A 27,965-nucleotide genomic window follows, 5' to 3' on the forward strand; every position below is an offset into this window, starting at 1 on the left:
CCATAAGTGACATCATACCTTAAGCCTTCTTTCTGGAGCGTGCATTGCGTCGTGTCATTGATCAAGCCGTCGAGGAGCAGGAGCAGGAAGATCAATAAGTCGCAATGTTGAATGAATTCCCAGGGGGTGCTACTCCATCTGAGACAAATCAACAGCAGGAGTCTGAAGAGGAGTCAGGGGAGGAGGAGCAAGAAGAGCATGCTTTAAACCTTTCTGGTGTTATCCGTGGATGGGGGGAGGAGAACGAGGACAACATTATCCTGGATGATGAGCTGGAAGCATGCCACTATACCGCTTCCAGTTTAGTGGGAATGGGGGCCTAAATGCTGCAGTGTTTTAAGGGGGACCCCCGTATAAAATGCATAAAGGCCAAGGACCATGTACTGGGTGGCAACGTACTTAGACCCCCGGTACAAACACAAAATGGTGGAAATGTTACCACAATCACAGAGGGAGGTCAGAATGCAGCACTTCCAGGCCTTGCTGCGAGAAATGCTGCATTCTGCTTTTGTGTGCGCTGGCAGAGGAATTTCCAGTCACAGAGAGACAGTTGCGGGTAGCAATCCAACATCGCCTGCAAGAAGAGGGCGGTTGGAAGATGTCTTGGTCACTTCAGATATGAGATTCTTCTTTCAGCCGAACCATCGACAGCTGAACTCCCGATCCAGCATGAGGGAACGCCTAGACCGACAGGTGTCCGACTACATTGGGTTAACGGCCGATGTGGATGCTCTGAGGAGTGATGAACCCCTGGACTACTGGGTGGGCAGGCTTGACCTCTGGCCAGAGCTTGCACAATTTGCAATGGAAATGTTGGCTTGCCCCCCATCCAGTGTCCTGTCCAAAAGGACATTCAGCGCAGCAGGGGGGATCGTGACCGATAAGCGCACTCGCCTAGCTCATGACAGTGTAGACTACCTCACATTTATAAAAATGAATGAGGCATGGATCTCTGAGGAATTCAACACATGTGACCAGTAGACCAGGTTTCATCGAAATTCCTCCACCCACAACAATTCCTGGTCCTTGGCTTCGCTACATACAGCGTCATAAAAAAAACTACGTTTTTTGCTGTCAGTTCAAACCATGTGAGCTAATTTTTGGAGCCCATACAGGCCGACACTTACTGTTCTGTGTACTGTGAACACCTACCGTACCTTTTAGCCATCAAAAACTAAGTTTTTTGCTGTCATTTCAAACCATGTGAGCTAATTTTTGCAGCCTATACAGGCCGACACTTACCTCTGTATAATGTGTGAATGCCTAATGTACCTTCAGCCACAGAATACTACATTCTTAGCTGTCAGGTAAACGCATGTGGGCTAATTTTTGGGGCCTGGAATGGCCGACACTTACTTCTTTATCCTGTGAATGCCTAATTTTTCAGACTGGAAATGAAAAACAATGGGTCTGTAAAGGTTCCGCCAAATTGTGGAATGGATGCGGACCCATTTTAGAGATGTGTGAATGGACCCTATATGTATTAGACAATGTATTTACCGGCTGCTGTCAGTTCTGGCTGATTTATGAAAAAAATAGATATATTTTTTGCTGTAAAAAAAAAAAATAAAAACATTTAGGGCAACTTTTTCAATTGCAATACTTCTGTTATGACATTGTCCATGTGCTGGAACTATTTGTGCACAGCTAGTACGTCTTTTGTGGCTGCAAATATGACTGAAAGGTTTTTAAAGTTCGCCTCCCATTAAAGTCAATGGGGCCCGCTGCGAACTCGCGGTTTGCGGACTTTTGAGAAAATTTGCGTCTGGCGTTCGCGAACCGCCCCGGCCAATTTTCGTCCATCACTATTCAGGATGATGAGCTGTGTTGCTTTTACTCCAAACATAATGTTTTGCATTGTTGCCAAAAAGTTTGATTTTGGTTTCGTCTGACCAGAGCACTTTCTTCCACATGTTTGGTGTGTCTCCCAGGTGGCTTGTGGCAAACTTTAAACAACATTTTTTATGGATATCTTTAAGAAATGGCTTTCTTCTTTCCACTCTTCCATAAAGGCCAGATTTGTGCAGTATACGACTGATTGTTGTCCTATGGACAGAGTCTCCCACCTCAGCTGTAGATCTCTGCAGTTCATCCAGAGTGATCATGGGCCTCTTGGCTGCATCTCTAATCAGTCTTCTCCTTGTATGAGCTGAAAGTTTAGAGGGACGGCCAGGTCTTCGTAGATTTGCAGTGGTCTGATACTCCTTCCATTTCAATATTATCGCTTGCACAGTGCTCCTTGTGATGTTTAAAGCTTGGGAAATCTTTTTGTATCCAAATCCGGCTTTAAAATTCTCCTCAACAGTATCTCGGACCTGCCTGGTGTGTTCCTTGTTATTCATAATGCTCTCTGCGCTTTAAACGGACCTCTGAGACTATCACAGTGCAGGTGAATTTATACGGAGACTTGATTACACACAGGTGGATTCTATTTATCATCATTAGTCATTTAGGTCAACATTGGATCATTCAGAGACCCTCACTGAACTTCTGGAGAGAGTTTGCTGCACTGAAAGTAAAGGGGCTGAATAATTTTGCACGCCCAATTTTTCAGTTTTTTATTTGTTAACAAAGTTTGAAATATCCAATAAATTTCGTTCCACTTCATGATTGTGTCCCACTTGTTGTTGATTCTTCACAAAAAATTACAGTTTTATATCTTTATGTTTGAAGCCTGAAATGTGGCAAAAGGTCGCAATGTTCAAGGGGGCCGAATACTTTCGCAAGGCACTGTATGCATTCCTTTTAGTCCTGACTGGATGAAGCCACTACCCATTACCTTCATGAGTTAAGCATTTTCATAGTCTGCATTGACTGATTGGATGTACAGCTCCATTCATTATTTTTGGAGTTGTAACTATTAGTGCAGCATATCTGGATATACATCCTAGGACTTTTTTGAGATCATCTCTCTCTCCTTATTCAGCTTACCAGTTTATAATTGTGCTCTTTTTTTCAGCACTGCAGGATGTTCACTTATCAGCTGATCCAGACCACATATGGCATGTGTTTTTTAATGTTTGAGTGGGGATATGGGACACCTCAATTCTATGGCATATCCAGGGTGAGGTGACCAGTCGGGTTACCAGAAGAGCCTGCCTGTTCCAGGATGTTCGGTTTGGGCCTTTAACTGCAGGATTGGTGAAAAGGCACTTGCCAGTCCAGACAAGTAATACAAGGACAGCACACTGCGTATGGCCGATACCATTGCTGGGACACCCCTGCTTTTCTAAACAATGTAATTGCAGTAACCATACTTCACCATGTGAGCCCCACTTGTTTTTTTGGAGGAACATCAATGTCCAGCATTTGGGGTTTATGAAGTTTACAAAGTTATACTGTTCTGTATGAACATTCCGTGGTGGATTGGATGCTGATTTGGAGTGGACCCTTCACTGGTGATCGTTTCTATACCTCATGCTTGGTGGACCTTCCTTAACAGGGGGTCTAAAATTCTGGTAAGGAGATTACCTTATTTTATGCACGTGGTGATTGTCAGGATTGTGTCTGCACTAACGGTGTTGGAATTTATCTGCATTTATTTCTGCACCTCAGCACCAATTTCAGACGGACTTCATGGACTTTGTTCATTTAATTATTTAGGGTCTTTTAATAATGTTGCGCTGTACTTGAACACAAATGATTAAAGAGCACCAGATTGGAAACATACCTGAAGACTTATTTTGCAGAAATCCTTCCTTGAAAATCTCAGCTACCCAGGCCTGAAGTTCAGGGTCTTCCTTGACCATCTCATCACTTGTATAATAGTAATTAATTATTTTGGACACAAAGCTAAGGAAAGAAAAAGGAAGAAAAGGCTACTGTCATGGAGGAGATGCACATCAAAACTTAAAGAGTTACTAAACCCTGGAACCCGAATTCATTATTTTTTCAAATATAAATTTTTATTCAGGAAGTTCAGTTTGAGTACATTTACAATTCAGCAGGTAGTACAATCTCATTTTAACCTTTGTTAATTCCACTCTTTCATCATTTACTTTAACTTGTATTCCTTCCTTATTTTCCTTTTTTGTCCCTTACCCTCCCTCCCCCCTCCCCAAAAAAAAAAAAAAAAAAAAAAAAGGGGGGGGAGAGTTCCCCCGCTCCGCTGCCATCAGCCTAAAGGACCCCTTATCCTTCCGCTATATTCTTATCTTTTCCTTGCCTCTATCCTCCTAAGAGTTTTTTCCCTTCTTCCGAGATTATAAAGAAGTTCCATTCTTCCCATATCTTTTTATATTTCTCCTGTCTATTTTGGGAGTATGCAATTAACTCTTCCATTCTTCTAGTTTCCTCTACTCTGTGTATCCATTCTACCATCGATGGGGGTTGTGTTTTTTTCCAGTTACCTGGGATACATGCTTTAGCTGCATTTACTAAATACGGTATAATAGAATTTTCGTATCTCCCCACCGGTATATCTGACCCCTGCAACAGGAAAAAGAGCGGATTTTCTTCAATTTTATATTCCGTAAATTTTTGAGTCATATTTTTTACTCCCCCCCAGAATGGTTTTATATCTGCACAGGTCCAAAAAATATGATACAATGTACCTTCTTCTTTTTTGCATCTCCAGCATACACCTGATTCTCTCGGGAACCATCTGTGAATTTTCTTAGGTGTAATATACCATCTCGTTATGAGCTTGAAATTCAGTTCTTGGGTTCTGACACACCCAGATGGTTTAAAGGTAAATCTTAATATCCTTTGGACCTGTTCACTTGTTAGATTGCATCCGAGATCTCTACCCCATTTTCCCGGCCACGTTAATTCCGGTTGTTCTTCCGGATTTGTCAGTAGCCCATAGGCTATTGATAGTGTATGTAATAAGGTCCCTGGCCTCACACAGTATTGTTCAAATCTCGTTAATGCTCTGCAGAAGCTTTCTGGTCTTGGTATTGATGTTAGATAGTGGTGTAATTGAATTGCTTGCCAGAAGGGAACATTGTATATTCCCGCTCTATCAATCAATTGATTAATTGAGGGCCATTTTCTTTGTATCAAAAAAGAAGAGGCCTGATCAATTTTCTTCTCCCTCAGGTCCACAAACTGTCTCTTATCTAAGCCTGGTGCAAACTGTGGATTTCCCAAAATTGGGAATAAAGGGGACTCGCTCGTTGTCAATTTATTGTATATATCTAGATTCCTACACACCCTTAATGTATTTCCTATTATCGAGTGATTTTTCAGTTCCTTAGGTAATACCTGGTAGCACCATATCGCTCTCTTCAAATCTACTTCTGTTTGTGCTTGTTCTAATTGTACCCATAGCTTGTTTTCCGAATGATGCCACCAGTCTAGCACTCTGGCCACTTGAGTGGCCTGATAGTATACTCGTATATCTGGAAAAGCCAGCCCCCCTTTTTTCTTTGGTAATACTAACAATCGTCTTGCTATTCGTGGTTTTTTGTAATTCCAAATATAATTCACAAACAGAGAGTGTATTGCTTTAAAGAAGGCACTTGGGATCTTAACCGGTAGCGCTCGCAACAAGTATACAAATTTTGGTAGAACTGTCATCTTTAACAAATTACATTTGCCGAACCATGAATGCATCCCTTTACGCCATTGTTCTAGTAGGTTCCTTGTTTTTGCTATCAGGGGCAGGAAATTGAGATCGTACACCCGCGTTAATTTCGCTGGTATTAATGTCCCTAGGTACTTCACCGCCTCTTCTTTCCATTTAAAGCCGAAGCTGCTTCTCAGCACGTTTACCTGGGATAAAGGTACCCCTATTCCCATCGCTTCCGACTTCCCAAAATTAATTTTCAGATATGACATAACCCCAAATTTTTTAAACTCTTGTATTAGATTTGGCAGTGATATACCTGGGCTAGTTAGTGAAAATAGTAGGTCATCCGCGTAAGCGGCGATTTTAAATTGTTTCTCTTTTATCTTTACCCCCTTAATATCTTGGTTTAACCGAATTCTACATAAGAACGGTTCTAGACTCAAAGCAAAGAGTATGGGCGATAATGGACATCCTTGCCTTGTGCCATTTCTTATTGGGAAGGCATTTGACAATATACCATTAGTTTTTACCCTAGCCATTGGCTCTGTATAGACTCTGGTAATTTTTTCTAGCATCTCTTTCCCTAGTCCAATATATTTGAGCACAGCAAACATGAAAGGCCATCCCACCCGGTCAAATGCCTTCTCTGCGTCTGTGCTCAACACTACGCACGGGATCTTTTTTTCCTTTACTACTTGTACTAAGTTAAGAATTCGGGTGGTATTATCCCTTGCTTCCCTTGATGACATAAAGCCCACCTGATCTAAGTGTACTAGGCTAGGGAGGACCTTTGCTAGTCTATTTGCAAGTATTTTAGTAAATATTTTTAGGTCCACATTTAAGAGAGATATTGGTCTATAGCTGCTGCATGAGGACGGGTCCTTACCTTCTTTTAATATCAAGGATATATGGGCCGTGAGAGTATCTCTAGTTAGCTTCCCATCCATATCTGATGCATTAAATAATCTTGCTAAATAAGGGCCTAAGATGTGGAACCATGTTTGATAATATTGAGTCGTTAGACCGTCTGGGCCTGGTGCTTTCCCCGGTTTCATGGATTTAAGAGCTTGCTGTATCTCTTCAATCGTGATTTCCCTCTCTAGGTCTTCTCGGTCTGCCTCTATCAATTTGGGTAGCTGTGACTGGTCTATATATCCCTCAATATCTTCTAAAGATGGTGGGGTTTCTTTTAAATTATACAAAGAAGTATAATACTTCTCAAATTCTGCTGATATTTGTGTTGGTAGCGTTTTCTTGTCACCTTCTGCCGTAATGATATGTGGTATGTACGATCTCAATTTCTGCTCTCTTACTGAACTAGCCAGTAATTTCCCACATTTATTGCCCGATTCGTAATTCATTTTCCGGCACCTTTGAATGGCTGCTTTGGCTTTATATTGTAGCAGGTCCGTTATCTGTTTTCTAATTAACTTCAGATCTCCCCTCACCGTCTCTGATAAGGTCTGTTTATGTTCTATCTCTAGTAGGCTGAGTTTTTCTAAAAGTTGTGTCATTTGCTCTCCCCTTTCCTTTTTTATACGTGCTCCATGCTTAATGAATATGCCCCTCATTACTGACTTGTGGGCCTCCCAAAGGGTCCCTGTCTGGCACTCAGGTTGGTCATTGATCTCAAAGTAGACCTTCATCTCCTCTGTGAGTTCCTTCACTACCTCTTCTCTTTGCAGTAAATCCTCATTTAGCCTCCAGAAGCGTTTTTTCTGTGTAGAATTTGATGTCAAGCTATATATTATTGATATTGGGGCATGGTCTGACCATGTAATACTGTCTATATCTGACTTTTTTACTGCCTGTAGCTGGGAATGGGGTACAAAAAGAAGGTCAATTCTAGAGTAATTCTTGTGTGGGTTTGAAAAAAAAAGTATACTCTTTTTCCGAGGGATGCTGTAGTCGCCATATATCTATCAGCTGAGCTTTATATAAGGCTCTTAAAATTCGTTTACTCATTCCAGGGGTAAGAGTAGTCGTCCCGGAGGATGTGTCCAATGCTGCTATCAATGGTGCATTAAAATCACCTCCCAGGATTAATTGACCCTCTGTGTAACCCATCAACTCAGCTAGCGTTCTAGAGATAAATGCGTCCTGTCGGTTGTTAGGTGTGTATATTGTTGCGAACGTTACCCGTGTCTCTCCTATTAATCCCTTAACAAATAGGAATCTTCCTTCTGGGTCGTGTCTGCTGTCTTGATAAGTCCATGGAACCCCATTTGCAATTAATATAGAGACCCCGCGAGATTTTGCTTGCGTGTATGCGGAATGATATATATATGGGAAAAATCTGTTTCTGATAAGGGATATTTTATCTGCCCTAAAATGCGTTTCCTGTATTAGTGCAATATTAGTTTTTAATCGTCTCAGTTCTGTTAATAATGTATGCCTTTTTTCCGGTATATTTAATCCTTTCACATTGTAGGAAGTGATTTTTAAGTCCTCCATCCCTGGTCAGCGGAGAAAAAAGAAAAAAAAAAAAAAAAAAAAAAAGACCCCTACCCTCTACTCCCCTCCCCTTCTGGCGGGTGAGAGATATCGGCCTCTACAGGAGGCCAAGTCTCTCGCTCGTCAGTTCGGATAACTCTCTTTTTTATCCTTATTTCACACGGCACTTCCCAGTGCCATTTGTGTGACTAAAGTAAGGGCTATACCCCAGAATGTTCCTCCCCATACTCTCCCGCACCTCTCCCCTTTTCTATCTAATTCCTCTAGATACTTCTTTCCCTGACGCCGATCTGATTTACTCCCCCTACCCCCCTGTATTCCCACCTATTCCTCCCCCTCTCTCCCCCCTCCTCTTCTAGGGGGCAATATCTAGCTATTTACCCTCAATTCAAATGTATGTCCAAAGTGGGCTATTGGCCTCGGGGGGGTAGTCTCACCAAGATTTTATTCATCCTCATCTATAAAGCGGCTCTGTCATTCCCTAGTGAATATTCTTTCATACCAAGGTATTAACATTTGTTTTCCCTCAAATTATCCCAACTATCCTCCACCTCCCTCCTTCCCCTCTTAGAGGGGTTAGCTTAATTCCCTATCCTATGCTCCGTATACATATCCCAAGGGGGGGGGGGGTTCGGGGGAGTGGAGAGGCTCGGTATCCTTATTTATTTATCTGATTCTTTCTCTAACTAATGAGAGGGGGTCTCTCATTCCATAACCTTTTCCAAGGTGAAGGGGTAAAGCTTTATCCCCTTCCCCCTTTATATTACAACAAGTTGCAGGTGTCTTTCCCCCCCTCTCTCCTCTCTCACCTCTCTCTCCACTCTTCCCCTTTCCCCCTCCATGGGGCAACCAAGCACATAATATATATTACTTTAATACAAGTATTATCATTTATGTATGCATCTTTCACTTTATATACATATCTCTCAATCCATCCTCCCCTCCTCCCTCCATATGATCCTCCCCGTGTAGTGCATCTTAAAAATCATACAAGGGGAAGAGAGTGTTTTAAAGCTAAACTCTCCCTTCCCTAAAATGTGTTATTATCCCCCCAAGTGCCACGTGTCTTAAAAAAAAAAAAAAAAAAAAAAAGTGTCAAAAATTAATACGGATAGGGAGTATTGAAAAAATTCCACACTTCCTTTCTAAATGTGCTCTACACCCAAACCCTGTCATAAAACCCAAAAAAAAAAAAAAAAAATTTGTGTCAAAAATTAATACGGATGGGGAGTATTGAAAAAAAATTCCACACTTCCTTTCTAAATGTGCTCTACACCCAACCCCTGTCATAAAACCAAAAAAAAAATAAAAAAATAAAAAAATAAAAAATTTGTGTCAAAAATTAATACGGATGGGGAGTATTGAAAAAAAAAATTCCCCACACTTCCTTTCTAAATGTGCTCTACAGCCAAACCCTGTCATGAAACCCAAAAAAAAAAAAAAAAAAATGTGTCAAAGATTATATAGGATAGGGAGTATTGGAAAATTCCACACTTCCTTTCTAATGTGCTCTACACCCAAACCCTGTCATAAAACCCTGGAAAAAAAAAAAAAAAAGTGTCAAAAATTAATACGGATAGGGAGTATTGAAAAAATTCAACACTCCCTTTCTAAATGTGCTCTACACCCAAAGCCTGTCACAAACCCAAAAAAAAAAAAAAAAAAAAAAGAAAAAAAAGGTTGTGGTGTATCTCCCCCCTGCAGTTAAAGTCCCTCTATTCGGATATTCGGAAGAGAGGAGGAGAAAAAACTAAAAACAAGCAACCCAGAAAAAAGGGCATTTCATCCCTATCCTCTCTCTTCCTCTATTCCAACGTCTCTTCCCTTTTCTTGCTGTCGGGGGTAGGGATAAGGTCCTTCCCTGGGTCCTCGAGCCAGCCAATTTTCAACCTCTATGGGGTCTGTCCCTATAAACCGAAAGAAGGCCGTTCGATCTTGAAAAGATCTAAGGTTAAAATATCGACCGTCTCTTTGAAATGTAACCGAGAAGGGAAATCCCCATCTATACGTGCATCCCATCTTTTTTGCCAGATCCAATAAAGGTCTTAGAAGTGCTCTTCTCCTCAGTGTTCCTCTTGCAATATCTGAAAAAATTTTAATCGGGGTTCCTTCCACATTTATGTCCTTTGCTCCCCATGCCTCCCTTAGTATTAACTCCTTATGCGTATAATGATGTAATCTGCATATTATGTCTCTTGGTCTTTTCTCATCTTTGTTTCTGGGGCCCAAAGATCTATGTATCCTTTCTATTTCAAGGCGGTCGGGAAATTTATCTCCTAGGACCTGCTTAAAGATAACTTCCGCCACTTCAGTTAGTTTTTCGTTATTTATATTTTCCGGGACACCCCGGATTCTCAGGTTGCTACGTCTACTTCTATTCTCCATTTCTTCCAATTGGAGTTGTACTGTGTCTTCCTTCTCCCTCTGTGAATCTCTGCTTAGTTCTAATGATGTCACTTTTTCTTCTAAAGTTTTTCTGGCTGCTATCTCCTCCTCTAGACGTGTTGAGATCTTTTGTATGTCTTTTTTTAACACTTGCATTTCTTTAAGATGTGTTTCTTCTATTTTGTTAATCATTTGTACAATGTCATTTTTTGTTGGTAGGGCAATAATCCTGTGTGTGGATACCAGTTGCCATATTTTCTCTTTGTCCATTCCCTGGGCTATCTGGGTAATTTTCTGAGGCTGGGGAGGTTGCTGGTGTGTTAAGTGTATCTCCTGACCCTGGGCTTGTCAAAACATTATTCTCACCGGGTGCCATCCTTGCGTTATTAGTGAGGTACCTTACGATCTCTCCCTCTGGTCTGTTTGACTGCGTTTTTACTGCGTTCTTTTTTCCCTTCTTTCTCTTAGTGAGTGTCATCCTCCCGCCTTCCCCGCTCACTTCTCTCCTCCTCTCCTCTTCCTTCACTTGTAGGTTCTATTTGACACTCAGTTCAAGGAGGTCATGGCTCCTTTAAGTGCTCCTTTAAGTGTAATGCTCCACTCCCTATTCTCTGCTGTCTATTATCACACTAAGCAAAGAGTATCTGGTTGAGCCGTTAGTGGGATACCCGTTTCTCTGTCAGGTATACTAAAAGTTTAAAATAAAAAAAAAAAAGGAAAAAAAAATCCTTCCTTTTTCCCCTGAGTGTGTAAGTGAATAGGGAAAAGGAGTGGCGGGAGGGGAATATACATCGACACACCAGGAGAGGGAAAAAAAAAAAAAGAAAGGGGGGGGGGTCCTCCAATAGGTCAACCCCTCCGCTCTCATACAGTTCGCTTGATCAGCTTTGGGCACAGTTTAATAGGAGCTAATGATGTAATCGATTAGAGGGCTTACCTCCTTGATAGTCCTCCAGTCTATTTGCTCCTTTTCGCTCCCTTGTCTGTGGAGTGCAGGATACCGGTCATGTAGGGTAGATGTCTAACTCTCCACACATGAGCCCGTAAATATAGGGCAAAGTACCTCTGTCCCTCTGCCAGGAGAGGGGGAATCCAAAGGTGCAGGCTGAGTGTACTTCCCCCCAGGCACCCTGCCCGGGCTGTGTGCAGGCTAAAACAGTCCCGATGTCTCCACAAACGATGCAGCCAGTATAGCAAGCAGTTAAGCAGAGGAGAAGACCAGGCTGCACACCGTAAGGTTACTGCCTAATACACCGCTCTCCTGACATGGCTATTCCTCCGCTGCTACTGCCATTCCTCCATATGCCTCCAGCCAGGTCCGCCGCCACCTCCTCCACTTCACCTCTCCGTGGGGGTGGCGTGGGCGCACTATAGGGGTTTCAGGGCGATCTAGGTCCTCCAGGCTCCCGGACTCTCGGACCTTACTTCGGCGTCCTGTTGCCTTCCATCTGGAGAGGTGCGTTCAGCGCTGGGAGACACGCCGTGCGTGTCACATGACCACTTCCGGGCACCCCGAATTCATTATATCTGGTCTCCCAGAGTACACAGAACATGGAAATGCAACTATTTTAGTAAATCTAAACTGCTAAATACCTTTTCTCATCAATATATAGCAGTCTTATGACTTCTATCAGTGTCTGGTTAAAGCTTGTAGGAGGAATTTCCTAAATTTCTGTCTGGACAGTGCTGATTGGCCCTATGCTGATTCCCAAGAAAAAATACACACCAAATTGAGCATGTCCAGAGTGACTCCAAAGGCTCGGTCTTATCAGGAGATGGATTGGGGACAGTGGAAGGGAAGATCAGAGAAGAGAGGATCAAACAGTCTTTTTATACAATGCGGAGTATTAACCCCTTAGGTTCCACAGTGAGTATAACAAGCATGCTTTGCTGCATACAGACTGATTTTTCTGTTGTGGGTTTAGTAACACTTGAAGTCTAAACAGATACATATAAATGCAGAATTGTATTCATTAATACATTAAATTTTTTTTCAAATACAAGCAGTGTGTAGCAGAATTCCCAGCCATTGTGCTGGATGTGGGTCTGCCAGAGTTACCGCTAGTAACAACCGCACATTTAAGCATGTTCTCCAAGTGTGAGCACTGAGACAAGAAACAGTCCAGCATCTTTGGTTTTTGTATTTATTTTAGGAACTTGGATGGGAGAAGGGAATGAGTGGGATACTCCTCTGGCTCGACTATACACAATATAATGGGACAACTGAGAAAACGCCTTTTGACGCTGACTTGACGCCGGCTGAATGCCGGTCAACGCCAGTTGGTGCTTGTTAACACTGACTTGCTGTCTGAGAACTTGAACTGACTTCTGACACTTCCTTGTGACTCAAAAGTCATTTGTACTGCTCCCTTTAGCCTTACTGGCTGAGGTAGCTATTTGTAAGCACTGCTGCAACTCTTAACTCTTCAGGGCTCACACACTGGCACCCTCTTTCTCTTCAGGGTCTAGACACTGGCACCCCCTTTCTATAACTGCTGCACAGGCTAGCTGTCTCCTGGATCCCTCTGACCTTCCGGAGTGGTCCCCTATCCTAGGCAGACCCCGGGGGAGTTTACAGTACTCACAACACTGCTTTCCTGGAAACTCCTTGTGTTTTGGGTTTGGTGCCTCAAACCAAGGTTATTGGGACTTTAAGGGCAAGAGTAAACAAATTAAAGTATCATAGAATAATAAAAATTGAACAGTTTATTTTCAAAAAAGTTTTACAAGGTAATAGACAAATTTGTCATTGGTGGGTTTAAGGTCCATCGGTGAGAGAAGTGAAGAAGTTAGAAAGGTAGGTGACGAGGTGAAAAATGGTGACTTTTGAGGAACATTTGTCTCTGTTGTTCCATGTATACTATAGGGAATCCTAGAGATCAAAACCCCTTTTCCAATTTACCCCTGGATGGATAACACATCCACATCCTCATAGACATCTAAAAAACCCAAACTAATTACCAACCTCTTTCATGCTGATCAGCAGAGCATCAGAAAAATAAAAATTTTCAGGAGAAAACCCCCTCTTTCTCTGTGACCAAACCACAGGCAATAGAAAGGAGCCCCCCCCCCCCTTCTTTCTTTTCCCACATAAGAAAGAATGACACAAAAGGAAGGAAGTAAGATGGGAGACCTGGTAGGAAATGAATGGGACAGCCTAATGCAGGACATACAGACCATCTTCCAGGGAAAAGAACAGCAGGATACTGACATCCTATCCCTCTTTACAACTCTAAGAAAACATTTAGAGCGATAAATCCGCCCTTCACTGGCACATAAAATCCTTCCAACCTTATATCAACGAAAATATAAACCCTGTAGGCCTAAGAATCGAGATTTTCCCAACCATGGATAATGTGACCTTACAGATGAAAAAGGATTGGGAAAATAAATGAAATGAATGCTCACGCAATCTAATGATTCTGTTACAAGAAGAATACCGTAGGCAAACCAAAAGCCTGGACAGTGACATAAGGAATATTTACGAATAACTGTCCCCCCTAAAAAAGGCTACACTATACAGCGAATAGGAAAACAAACTCAAACTGCATCTGCAGGAGCACAGTAAAGAAATCCTTAGGAAGAAAGAACGAAAATACTGGCGGGACAAAAACGCCTTCAGTCAGGGAAGAGCATATAAATGGACAAACCTAAGACCAACTCGCAAAACACAATACGGCAATAGGCAGCCCAACAAAACAGGTCAATATTACTCCTCGGATTCATCCTCATACACCTCCGGATCTGAACAAAACAGAGGAAATAGAAGAGAAACACAAAAATCAACCAGGCATGACCCACAGATGGATAACGAGAATAGAATAGAAGATGCCTACAATGAAAGGGGAGACTACAATTATCCTAAACCTACCTTACAGCAAGAAGGAGAAAATAGTCAACCTGTAAGACACCACCATATCTTCACACGATCGAAGAAAAGTAAAGAAGACTACCCAAAACAACAATGGGGTTTTTTAGGAAAACAAAACCTAAAACCAACAATGAAGCCCCAGCAGACATCAGACCCACAAGAGAAGAGACAGGAAGAGAAAAGGGATGAACGATCATAAATTTATCCTCATACACGCTTACAGACGAACAAGAAAAAGTTTTGTTACTCGGACTATCCTTCTGCCGCAATGTCAACAAGGACAAATTCGAAACCATTAAGGACATCAACCTATTTGCCAGGAATCTACTCTTTAAAACCATGTACCACAAAAAAACCCCAAAACCCCAACAAGACCAAACATCCCCAGCCCTAACAGCAGCTGAATAAGCGATAAGAGCGATAAGGGATTTAAATCTCCTACTTCAAGGAAGTGATCTAGACGACTCAATGGAGCCTGAAGTACTAGTGGACAGTGAAGACAAGGAAGAAAAAAGTAAAGACCAAAAATTCAAAAAGAAGTCTAACAAATTTCCGTCACTCAAGCTCAACCCGGGAATTGCACTTTTCGTAAGACAAACAACCAAAGACATTGAAAAAATATGCGAAGATAAAACAACACATAACCTTACAAAACAACAAAAAGAAGCCTTAAAAGAGCTCAAAAACAATGAGGAAATCACCGTCAAACCCTCTGACAAATTAGGGAATGTTGTCATCATGGACAACGACAAATACAAATCCATGTGTTTGAGCATACTAGCAAACAAGAAATGCTTTAGGAAAATATCGCCTGCAATGACAAAAACCTATAATGAAGACTTTTACAAAAAAATCAACAAAGCACTAAACAATGGAACAATATCTCAAACACTATGGGAGTATGTACGAACCACCCATCCAAGAATACCAACTTTTTACGCCTTACCAAAGGTACACAAAGACCAAGTAAACCCACCAGGAAGACCCATAATCTCCGGCAATGGAAACATCACTGAGTCAATGAGCAAGGTCATTCACATGTACCTCAGACCCCATGTTACCAAGCTACCTTCATACACCAAAGATACAGTACATCTACTCAAAATCCTGAACGATCTAACGATACCAACTGATGCATATCTAATAACTATTGACGTAGAATCGTTATATAATAACATTCCTTACAACAAGGGACTCATCGCAGTCCAAAAAGCACTAGGCCAACAAAACCAACACGATCAAAAATTTAATGATTTCATCGTAGACATGGACTTTATTCTGAACCACAATGTGTTCACCTTTTGTGGCAACTACTACCTCCAAACCTGTGGGGTCGCCATGGGCACTAGCTGCGCCCCATCGTATGCCAACATCTATGTAGGAATGTGGGAGCAAGAATTTCTATCCAAAGAGAAAAACCACAAATTTGTCAATAACATCATGATATGGTAAAGATATATCGACGATATACTGATAATTTGGAGTGGCCCGAAAGACATGATCTATAATTGCCTGGAAGAAATTAACAAAAATTAAAATAATATGTTTTTTACTATTAATTTCAGCAAAAAACAAGTCTCCTTCCCCGATACCTGGATTTACAAAAATGAGATTGGAAGAATCTTGACAACCTTGTATAGAAAAAAGACTGCAGGTAATACAATACTACACGCTTCCAGCTTTCATCCTACACCCCTGAAAAAATCAATTCCTTACAGCCAGTTCTTGAGACTTAAAAGGAACTGTACTAATTTGAAAGATTTCAATCAGAAGCCAATGCCCTCACTGAACGCCTAATACAAAGAGGCTACACAAAGACATCTTTGAGAAAAGCCTTTAATAGGATGAAGAAAAAAGATAGGGAACAACTCCTCTTCAAAGGAAACAAAAAACTGGAATGTGGAAATGAGGAACCTACCACTAGAATAATTATGAGATATACTAACGTGCATCAAAAAATAAGGAGCATCCTAAAAAAAACATTGGTCTATACTTGAGGAAGAACCAAACATCACTGGCTTGATACCCGATAACCCCCCATTACTTTTAGAAAAGCTGGCTCACTAAAGCAAAGCCTGGTTCACAGTGAGCATAAAGAAGGATCTAGAAAAGATCTGTGCAAAACCAAAAGAACCTTCCCCTGCGGAAATTGTGCACAATGTGCTGTTATCTGTCAATCCACAATCACTACACTGCCAAATGGAGACACTTTCAAGCCAAGACACTTCACCAATTGCAAGACCAAAGGGATAGTATATCTAATCGATGCAAGTGTGGATCTTTTTACATCGGCAAAACTCTGTAAGAGTTTGGAAAAAGGGTGAACAAACACCTACAAACCATGCGTCCTGGGAACTACTATGTCCCTCTTGGGAGACACATAGCTTATGATCATAAGTATAAAATGCCCAAGGTAACATTTATGGCCCTAGATCGAATCTATATCCCAAGGAGAGGAGGGGATTAGAATAAAACCGAAAATCGAAATGAGGTGGATTAGCTTTTTAAAAACAACAATACCACCAGGTCTAAACAAAGCAGAAAGCTTCCGTCCTTTCCTGGAATGCTTCACCTCAGGAAAAAACTATTAATAATATTTTCTCCCAAAAAAATCCAGTTGGATCCATTCAGCAAACCAACAAACTATAGACATCCATTCACCAAAATACTTGAATGAGTCTTTTTCTCCAAAATGGCCCCAACAATACAAAGTCACCAATATATCCTAACACTCCCCCTCCCTTCTCACCCTCCCCTGATATTTTTGAGAGCAGAACCGAGAGAAAAAAATCTCTTTCTCTGTAAATACAATTATGTCTACCCAAGTAAACCTCCCATCTTTCAGCCATGAGACTTATACCAAAAAATATGCCCATCCAGAGGAAGTACACCATCTATGCCCAACATTGACTGTTCTCCTCGTTCCCCCTACCAGTCAACCTACCCAGGCAAAATCTGTGCCACCTCCAACCTTGTTTTTATTTCAACTGCTGTTAATACAATACTAGATATCTTGAAATATATTGTGACAGGTGGAGACTCTGTCACGGAGAAACCGGTCATTTAAAGGACACAGAGTGTGCACATTGGCTCTGTGCAAGACTACAGCGCATAGATGTGCAGTGGAGAAGACTGCTGTTGCAGCTTTCTCCAGGTTTTGGTTTACCTGAAAGGGGCTCTGTAGTTTGGAGATTTCAAAGTGTCTTGGGAGGGTTGGAATCTCCAACTCTGTGTCCATGTGTTGTTGATGACCAGCAGGGTGTGTGCTCAGAGTCAGGTGTACACAGCCCTTATAATGAAGTTCTAGGAAGACATCAGGGCTCCCAGTTGGAGACTGTTTCAGCCAGCAGACAGGAGGACTCCGATACTCTCCGGGAGTCAGTGGCTGCAGGTGGCAGCTGGTGCACATGTGTGTTTGCGCGTGCATGAGATAGGAGACGGCCTGAGGACCAAGGCCACAGTGAAGCAGTTAGCTTCGAGGAGTTCATGGTCTGGGGACCAGTGAAAAGAGCAGGGGTACTGCTATTGGAAAACTGCACAAGAGTGTGAGAGCCAGGTAGGCTGGTATTTTCAGTTTTTGTATCGACTGGAGAAGAACCCCTGCGTGGGAAAACCTATGTTACAGACTGTTTATGTTTGCCTTTTAATAAAAATGGGCTGCCATGCCCTTAAAATGTATACCTGACTGCAGTGCAGTGAATCACTGGAGAAATGCATCTATAACTGAGCTGATTGTCCCCCATGTTACAATTGGTGCTCGGATGCGGGCAGCTGACGGTGGAATCCGGGTCCTTGCTCCACAGTGAATTCAGGTCAGGAACTGTTGGCTGTGTGCAGAAGTGCAGCCAGGCAAAAGGCATTGCGTGTTGCAGGTGTTATACCTGGAAGGAAGAAGGAAGTTCTGAGCTGTGTTGGGTGCATGAGACTGCACAATCTGTGTGTGCAGGTGAGCAGGACCTGCCAGAGAAAAGCTACTTGCTTTAAAGAGACAGTGCTCTAAAGATTTTTGCTGGACTTTGAAAAAATTATTGTGGAGTGACTAAAGATGGGGCGGTCAAAGCTCCTGAAAGAAGCAAAGATGGCTGAGATGAGAGACCGAATTCTGTGGCTGGAGGAGTTGTTACCACCTGAACGAGCCCCATACATGCCTGAACAGAGATTGCTGAGGAGAGAGGCTGTTGTCTCTAGCAACACTGGTGCAAATAGACCAGCTATGAAGGTGCAGTGTTCTCGGCTGGAAAGAGGATGCAATGTGGGAAGTCTGGATAAGACACGGAGGGAAGAGCGCTGTTTGCGGTGCAGTGAGTGGGGGCATGCTGTCTCCAAGTGCCCTTTGTCCCAGACTCCAGTGCAAACTTATCAAACAAAGCAAATGGCTGTATCTGTGTTTGGGAGAGCCAGCAAAATGCAGCTGGGAGAATGCCGTTTCCCATAGCAACAGGAGAAAATGTGCAAAGCGGAAGGAGGAGCTACAGAGAAGAGGTGGCCCACCATTCCCATAGAGATGCACGTGAGTTTCAGCATGTTGGGAGGGTGCCATCTCCGTTAGCAACAGGAGAAAGTGACCAAGTACCATGCCTGGAATGTGGTCAACTTGGGCATGGCATTTTTTCTTGTCCCACATTATGGAAGAATGCTGGAGATAGTGTTGCTGGGCAAAAGGCGTTGTCTGCAAGCCCAAGTTCCGATGCAAATGTGTTTGTTGTCACCCCTAGCAACAAGGAGTCTCCTGTTGTGCCTGCAGGGGGTGCGAAACAGTTGGAAATGCCAGCTGTAAATTCATCCTGTGGCCACCAGAGGGAGTTTGCCAGTGAAAGTGCAGCAGAGGACTGGTTCACGAGACATCGCACTCAAATGAACATGGTGACCACTACTACTACTGCGGTGGGTAAGACTGTCTTTAATGAATCGGCTGGAACTGCTGGTTTCATGTTTGAACAGACTGGTTATGAGACTGTATATGATGTGAGAATGACCCCAGTTAGTGGGATCACTAAGGGTGCTATTGAAAGTGACTTTTCCTTGTGCTGTACCCTGTTCAGTGGGGAGGCAGGGGTTCTCAAAAGAGCAATAGTGAGATATTTAATGTCTGCCAGTCTCAAGTTGGTAGTGGGCTAGGACAGCCTGCAAGAGGTGAAAATGTGGTCAATGTTAATGATAATACAAAATGTACTGCTGTTGGGAAAACCCCAGGTTCGAGCCAAGCAAAATCTGTAATCAAGTGTGGGCCATTGCCCATAGCAACTGATGTTAAGACAGCACAGTTGTCCCTAAAAAACTCCAGGGAACTTCATATGTTGGAGCCGGAGGTTCCCCTGGACAACCGTGATGTCACTCTGGAGGGGCAGAGTGAAACTACAGCATTTAATAAAAAGGTATTAGAGCAATCTACTAATCCTGAAAGTTTGCAGGTAAATAGTGGGTTAATACAACCTGTGGAAAATGCAAAGGTGTGTGAGGTTTGTAAAGCGCCACCTGAGCAGGGTGGTGGATGTGGTGTATTGCAACCTGCTGTGAGGAGTCATGTATTACCAAAGTCGGACATGATTCACAAAGACTTGTGTAATGAGTATGCAACTGGGGTAATGAGTATGCAACTGGGCCAATATGTTCTGATGTGTCTCCTTGGGCAGATGGATCCGTGCTGGGGAGTACCAGTGAATGGAGCACACATACAATGGATTGGGAAAGTTGGGGTAAAAAGCTTGTCATAATGTTAGATGAGGCTGTTATGCACAAAAAAGAGGTGGACCCAATTTCTGCTGTGTTAAATGGAGGCATATACCAAGCTGATAGTCATAGAGAAGACCTGGAACAGATCATTGACTCTGAGCCTGAGAGTTTTGTGGTGAATCCCGCATCTGGCTGGGACATACTAAAACATTTAATGTGAAAATGGCTTAATGTAGCTTAATGTGTAATAAAGTGCCTAAACCTTAATCAATTGCCCTGAAACTTTGCACAGACTAAGTTTTTAACTTTCCTAATATATCCTAGAAGTTTCATGTAGTTTGGTCTTCCAGGAGGCAAACAAGGGACATTAAGCTTGTTTTTTGGGGAGCTTAATGTGGCTTAATGTACAAAAAAGAGCTTAGATGTTAACCAATTTCCCCCAAACTTCACACAATAGAAGACTCTATTGATGCTAAGATAGTCTGAAAATTTTAGCTCATTTGGTAAATCACACCAAAAGTTATTCACATTAAGCTATTTTTTTACAATACTAAAACGTTTAATGTCCACGGCTTAATGTAAAAAGAGCTTAACGTACCAAAATGTGCCTTAACCTCAACCAATTGTCCTGAAACTTTGCACAGCCCAAGTTCTGCACTTCCCAAAGCTATCCTGGAGGTTTCATCGATTTTGGTCTCCCACACGGAAAACTGGGGACATTAAGCTCTTTTTTTGGGGCGCTTAATGTGGCTTAACGTACAAAAAAGAGCTTAGATGTGAACCAAGTTCCCCCAAACTTGGCAAAATAGAAGAGTCTATCTATTCCAACATATTCTGAAAATTTCAGATCATTTGGTAAATCACACCAAAAGTTATTCACATTAAGCTCTTTTTAGCAATCATAAAAACGCATAGCTTAATGTGAAAAGAGCTTAACGTACCAAAATGTGCCTAAACCTCAACCAATTGTCTTGAAACTTTGCACAGCCCAAGTTCTACACTTCCCAAAGCTATCCTGGAGGTTTCATCGATTTTGGTCTCCCACACGGAAAACTGGGGACATTAAGCTCTTTTTTTGGGGAGCTTAATGTGGCTTAACGTACAAAAAAGAGCTTAGATGTGAACCAATTTCCCTCAAACTTGGTACAATAGAAGAGTCTATCAATTCAAACATATTCTGAAAATTTCAGATCATTTGGTAAATCACACCAAAAGTAATTCACATTAAGCTCTTTTTAGCAATCATAAAAACGCATGGCTTAATGGGAAAAGAGCTTAACGTACCAAAATGTGCCTAAACCTCAACCAATTGTCTTGAAACTTTGCACAGCCCAAGTTCTGCACTTCCCAAAGCTATCCTGGAGGTTTCCTCGATTTTGGTCTCCCGCACGGAAAACTGGGGACATTAAGCTCTTTTTTTGGGGCGCTTAATGTGGCTTAACGTACAAAAAAGAGCTTAGATGTGAACCAATTTCCCCCAAACTTGGCACAATAGAAGAGTCTATCTATTCCAACATATTCTGAAAATTTCAGATCATTTGGTGGAAATTGGTTCACATCTAAGCTCTTTTTTGTACGTTAAGCCACATTAAGAGCCCCAAAAAAAGAGCTTAATGTCCCCAGTTTTCCGTGTGGGAGACCAAAATCGATGAAACCTCCAGGATAGCTTTGGGAAGTGCAGAACTTGGGTTGTGCAAAGTTTCAAGACAATTGGTTGAGGTTTAGGCACATTTTGGTACGTTAAGCTCTTTTCACATTAAGCCATGCGTTTTTATGATTGCTAAAAAGAGCTTAATGTGAATAACTTTTGGTGTGATTTACCAAATGATCTGAAATTTTCAGAATATGTTGGAATAGATAGACTCTTCTATTGTGCCAAGTTTGGGGGAAATTGGTTCACATCTAAGCTCTTTTTTGTACGTTAAGCCACATTAAGCGCCCCAAAAAAAGAGCTTAATGTCCCCAGTTTTCCGTGTGGGAGACCAAAATCGATGAAACCTCCAGGATAGCTTTGGGAAGTGCAGAACTTGGGTTGTGCAAAGTTTCAAGACAATTGGTTGAGGTTTAGGCACATTTTGGTACGTTAAGCTCTTTTCACATTAAGCCATGCGTTTTTATGATTGCTAAAAAGAGCTTAATGTGAATAACTTTTGGTGTGATTTACCAAATGATCTGAAATTTTCAGAATATGTTGGAATAGATAGACTCTTCTATTGTGCCAAGTTTGGGGGAAATTGGTTCACATCTAAGCTCTTTTTTGTACGTTAAGCCACATTAAGCGCCCCAAAAAAAGAGCTTAATGTCCCCAGTTTTCCGTGTGGGAGACCAAAATCGATGAAACCTCCAGGATAGCTTTGGGAAGTGCAGAACTTGGGCTGTGCAAAGTTTCAAGACAATTGGTTGAGGTTTAGGAACATTTTGGTACGTTAAGCTCTTTTCACATTAAGCTAAGGACATTAAATGTTTTAGTATTGTACAAAAAGAGCTTAATGTGAATAACTTTTGGTGTGATTTATCAAATGATCTGAAATTTTCAGAATATGTTGGAATTGATAGGCTCTTCTTTTGTGCCAAGTTTGGGGGAAATTGGTTCACATCTAAGCTCTTTTTTGTACGTTAAGCCACATTAAGCTCCCCAAAAAAAGAGCTTAATGTCCCTAGTTTGCCTCCTGGAAGACCAAACTACATGAAACTTCTAGGATATATTATGACAGTTAAAAACTTAGTCTGTGCAAAGTTTCAGGGCAATTGGTTATGGTTTAGGCACTTTATTACACATTAAGCTACATTAAGCCATTTTCACATTAAATGTTTTAGTATGTCCCCATCTGGCTGCGTTCTGGGAGAGCACCAGAGTGTTCTATTGGATCCCTCCAGGGGAGAGGAACCCCTTTTAAGAAGCACCACCTCTAAGGCACCAGTAAATTACTCTCTCCACATCCCCAGGAAAATGAAGGACCCCAGGAAGGTCTTAGGTGTAGAGTCACGGTGCTTTGTTTGGACAGACATGCTGAGAGAAATATTAGAGTACTGGAAGGTACAGCCAGTGTATACTTCACTGTCTCTTCCACATTCGGGAGAGCTGGTACTGTGGAGTGCCACTAATTGGAGCTGGGTATTACAGGCTGTACTGGACAAAGGTGGCCAATATGCAAGTGAAGTAAAGCCTTTCTGGATGGTCATGTTGAAAATTGTCTCACAGTGCATTGCCAGATTGCCTCCTAATATTATTCGGTATGAGAGTCACTCTGGGGTACTGTTGGACAAGACAGAAGTCTGGGAGGAAGTGCCAGAGGGCACAAGTATATGTGATATGGTAGGGGTTGTCAACCCAAAAGTGAAATTATGTAGTGATGGTCAGTTGTCAGGACAGTTGCTGGAAGAGGATCATGTGCCAGTGGAGTTGGTGGATAGTGATGTCGCTGTGGAATGCGATCACTCTGCTCTGTGCGATCACTCTCCAGACACTGCCCTGCCAAACACTGCAATGAGTTATGATAAATGTGCTGATGGTTTTGACAATGAGAAAAAGTGCAACGCACTGGTAAATATTTTGGTTACCATGGGTGACAACATAAATAAGGGTAGACCTGATGGTCAAGGTGACATGGTTGCTGCTAATCTTAAAAAATCCAGGAAGATGAATAATGGTACGACAGCCACAGAGGGAATAGATGCAGTAGGATCAGGCCCCCTATAGGTTCAGGAGGGTAATTCTGGTAAAAATTTGCAAAGGTCAGAGGACACAGGCCCAAAGCTTAACCAGGTGTTGTTTAAAGATTTTAATTCCAAAATAAAGGAGCCCATGGATATTGCTCGAGTGTTTAAAAGTATGACCTCTTCAAAATTAAATCCAGCGAGAAGGATTGGTCTAGAGGAAATCGAGGGAGCGCCATGTAACTTTAACGATACCCGACACCTAAAGGGTAATAGTCAGCCTAGGGGTAAAAAAGGTACCAAGATTTGTAAACTCCCTGATGATAAAAGGACTAGTGTGGCCCCAAGGAAAATAGGCAAATTGCGTTTTTGGAAGCACACTCGTAAAAAGTCACAGGGGTGTCTTTGTAGTACCCAACTCAGTGTAGCAGGGGGACATAGGGAAAGTCACCCGATAAGACTGGATTGGGCCCACGCAGCTGATAGCTGGCACAGAGGTGTCCTGATCAGGAATTCGGGCTGGTGTGTTCCGCCCCCTACTGGGTCGAAACAAGGGGGGGGATATGTGACAGGTGGAGACTCTTTAACGGAGAAACTGGTCATTTAAAGGACACAGAGTGTGCACATTGGCTCTGTGCAAGACTACAGCGCATAGATGTGCAGTGGAGAAGACTGCTGTTGCAGCTTTCTCCAGGTTTTGGTTTACCTGAAAGGGGCTCTGTAGTTTGGAGATTTCAAAGTGTCTTGGGAGGGTTGGAATCTCCAACTCTGTGTCCATGTGTTGTTGATGACCAGCAGGGTGTGTGCTCAGAGTCAGGTGTACACAGCCCTTATAATGAAGGTCTAGGAAGACATCAGGGCTCCCAGTTGGAGACTGTTTCAGCCAGCAGACAGGAGGTCTGTTCGTGGGGAGTCAGGAGGACTCCGATATTCTCCGGGAGTCAGTGGCAGCCGGAGCACATGTGTGTTTGCGCGTGCATGAGATAGGAGACGGCCTGAGGACCAAGGCCACAGTGAAGCAGTTAGCTTCGAGGAGTTCATGGTCTGGGGACCAGTGAAAAGAGCAGGGGTACTGCTATTGGAAAACTGCACGAGAGTGTGAGAGCCAGGTAGGCTGGTATTTTCAGTTTTTGTATCGACTGGAGAAGAACCCCTGCGTGGGAAAACCTATGTTACAGACTATTTGTTTGCCTTTTAATAAAAATGGGCTGCCATGCCCTTAAAATGTATACCTGACTGCAGTGCAGTGAATCACTGGAGAAATGCATCTATCACTGAGCTGATTGTCCCCCATGTTACAATATATATATGACTATCTTTATGTATATATATATATTTAGATTTAATATCTTATTCTGTCAATATGTCAAGTCTCCACATGTGATGATCGCCCTCAGTTTTTCTTTTTTATCGCACCCGGCTCGGAAAGCGTTAGGAGTTTAAAAGGATGGCAATGCTTGCCTCTCCAGATTCCCCCCCCACCGGGGTTTCCAAACTCCATAGCACGTGACGGCGGCCTACAAATCACGACCGCCCGGCATCCTGGATGCACAGCTGCCATATTTGACACCTGCGCAACAAGAAAGTGCCCCTTTATAAGGACTGGGAACACACCCAAGGAATCACTTCTCTCCAGCTGAGGGAGAGACAACACCCTGGGAGATGCTGCACCTTGAACCGTTTTTCTGCTATACCTGACAAAAAGTAAGTGTTACTATTCCAAATAGAACCATAGAAGGCTGCTCTCAGGTTTGCTTTTTTGCCACAAATGGCAAGCTTTTAACCCTTGCTCAAAGATACAATACCCACCATGAAATTATGGTCTTCATTTCTACTTTTATTTTTATAATTATTTTCTTTGTTCATCTCGTCTTCTTTTTCAATCATTCATACTTAAAATCCTTACATATTTTATAGCTACAAACTTTCTCATCTTGAGGAACTCCTTTTTTGGATTCTACCAGTACAGCTAATCTATATGATTTAGCCTGTAAGTAAACATTTTTTATCTACAATTATTTCCTTTTCCAAAAAAATAGCATTTTTCAAATAATTTATCTCAATTACACATCATTTTTAGAAGCAGCCTTAGTTCCTGATGCGACTTATGCCCCATACACACGTGCAGATTATCTGCAGACTTTTGTCTGCAGACTTACCTTTTCTATGTAGTGCAAGGGCCTGCCGGATTGCATACAAATTGAAAGTGTTTAGGTTTGACCTCATATTACTGTATATGGTTTTGGTAAGTCTGCAGACAAAAGTCTGCAGATAATCTGCACGTGTGTATGGGGCATTAGAAACCTGGGGAAAACCTTTCACACATGGACCAGACAAAAGAAAGATGTATGTAACATAAAGCACATTGCATAATTCTACTTTAAGTTCTGCATATGTGCAAAAAACTTACAATTCATTGTTGTTTCTAGACATGGTGACTTATCCTTGAAAAAGGCTAATACCTATACAGCCGAATACATGGAACATCAGAGACAAATGTTCCTCAAAAGTCACCATTTTTCACCTTGTCACCTACCTTTCTAACTTCTTCTTCACTTCTCTCACCGATGGACCTTAAACCCATCCATGACAAACTTGTCTATTACCTTGTAAAACTTTTTTGAAAATAAACTGTTCAATTTTTTTTATCTATGATACTTTACTTTGTTTACTCTTGCCCTTAAAGTCCCAACAACCTTGGTTTGAGGCACCAAACCCAAAACACGATTTCACAGGGACAGTGGCAAAACCTTACTATAGGGCATCCTAGAGATCAAAACCCCTTTTAGTGGAAACGCCGACCCCCACAGCTCCGCTTAGTCCTCAGCACACCGGATCCCTCTCTGCACCACAGCTCAAGCTTCTGTCCTCTAGGCCAGCCGCCCAGGACATCCGTTCCACGCTGACAGGAGGAGACACAGCCATCACCTCCCTCCTGGGACTCTGCTTCCCACCAAAGACACCCTGTCATGTGCTCTGTTCCGTGAGAATTGCCTACCCGTGAGAAAAACCTACCCTCGTCACTTCCGGGTGCACGGCAGTGTGTGTAACGCGGCGGTTACATTAAAACAGCTGTGCTGCAACATGAGTCATCTCCGCTCCTATCCCTGACACTTCCCTGATATGTGCTAGTAAATATAAAAGCGGTGGCGGGTGTATGAAACGATAAATCACGGAGCCGCGAGCCGCTTTTAAATTTACTAGCCAAGATCAGGGAAGTGACAGGGACAGGAGCGGAGATGACTCATATTGCAGCACAGCTGTTTTAATGTAACCGCCGCGTGGGTAGGTTTTTTTTTACGGACACCGTGATCATTTCATACTAGTGCGCATGCGCACTAGTCAGCTCCTCAACTGCTCCATTACGTATCCGGGGCTGTGAGCATGCGCACTGCTGCGCTGCTCAGCTGTTCCTGGCCGGAAGTGACGAGGGTAGGTTTTTCTCACGGGGTAGGTAATTCTCACGGAACATGCACCCCTCAGACTTGTATCTCCCTCCCATGATGCATTGCGGCAAAATCTGCCCTCTGGGATGGAGACAAGCCCTGGTGTGCTATTGGTCAGGTTTCCTCCACTGTCCTCATTGAATACAGTGGGGAGACTCCCCAACTCAACAGTCACACCTGAGAACACATGACAGCCTGACTGAATAATTGGACCCTGCTGATAAGCAGACAAGGTCTCCCCTATAGGTTACCTAGCACCTACCTACCTACCTAGGAGGGTGCTACAAGTGTAAGATTTTTGGCACCTAAAACCGCTCCTATGTATTTATTATTATTAATATTATTCAGGATTTATATAGTGCCATAGACATGTGCAAAACTAAAACATTTGTTTCATTTCGAGTCGTTATTTAACTAATTTTGTTTCGTTCGATTCAATACATTCGTTTAATTTGTTTTCAGAATTTGTTTTGTTTATTCAAATTAGAATTTTCTGAGTTCAACCGAATTCAAAAAAATTAAACCGAATCCAAAGTTTTCGAAATAAAATCAAAGTTTTTTTCTATTTAATTTCTTTTTAGTTTTCACAGTTGAATGTTTTCAGCTTTCACATCAGATGTTGATGGGACACCAGTATTACTGATGTTTTTTTGCAATGGTAAACTGAGAGATGTTTTGGTGTGCACTGGTACACTGAGACAGATGTTAATGGGACACTAGTCGTACAGATGTTTTTGTACACTGGTACATGCCTGTGACAGCTGTTTGGTTTCACTGGTAAACTGACAGATGTAGAATGGACACACTACTACTATAGATGTTTTTGGGCACAAGTACACTGACTGACAGGGGACGTATATAAGGGGGGGTCAGCAGGGTTCAAACCCCCCCAGAGAGTCCATCAACACCATAGCAGCAAGGCTAGTGTAGCCTTTCAGCTGCGGAGCCTCTCTGCCACACACCAGCC

At 42.4% G+C, this 27,965-nt stretch overlaps 1 protein-coding gene across 1 annotated transcript in view; it reads right to left on the reverse strand.

Annotated features, from left to right (window-relative positions):
* Positions 1-27,965, reverse strand: part of LOC309548492 (polyunsaturated fatty acid lipoxygenase ALOX8-like) — a 171,734-nt gene that overhangs the window by 20,454 nt on the left and 123,315 nt on the right. Inside the window, exon 11 of the mRNA XM_082248439.1 lies at positions 3,671-3,792. Coding sequence (XP_082104565.1) covers positions 3,671-3,792 — 122 coding nt within the window. The remainder of the gene's footprint in view (positions 1-3,670; positions 3,793-27,965) is intronic.

The sequence above is a fragment of the Pelophylax lessonae genome (assembly GCF_965119305.1).
Source record: "Pelophylax lessonae genome assembly, chromosome: 2".
NCBI lineage: Eukaryota > Metazoa > Chordata > Amphibia > Anura > Ranidae > Pelophylax > Pelophylax lessonae.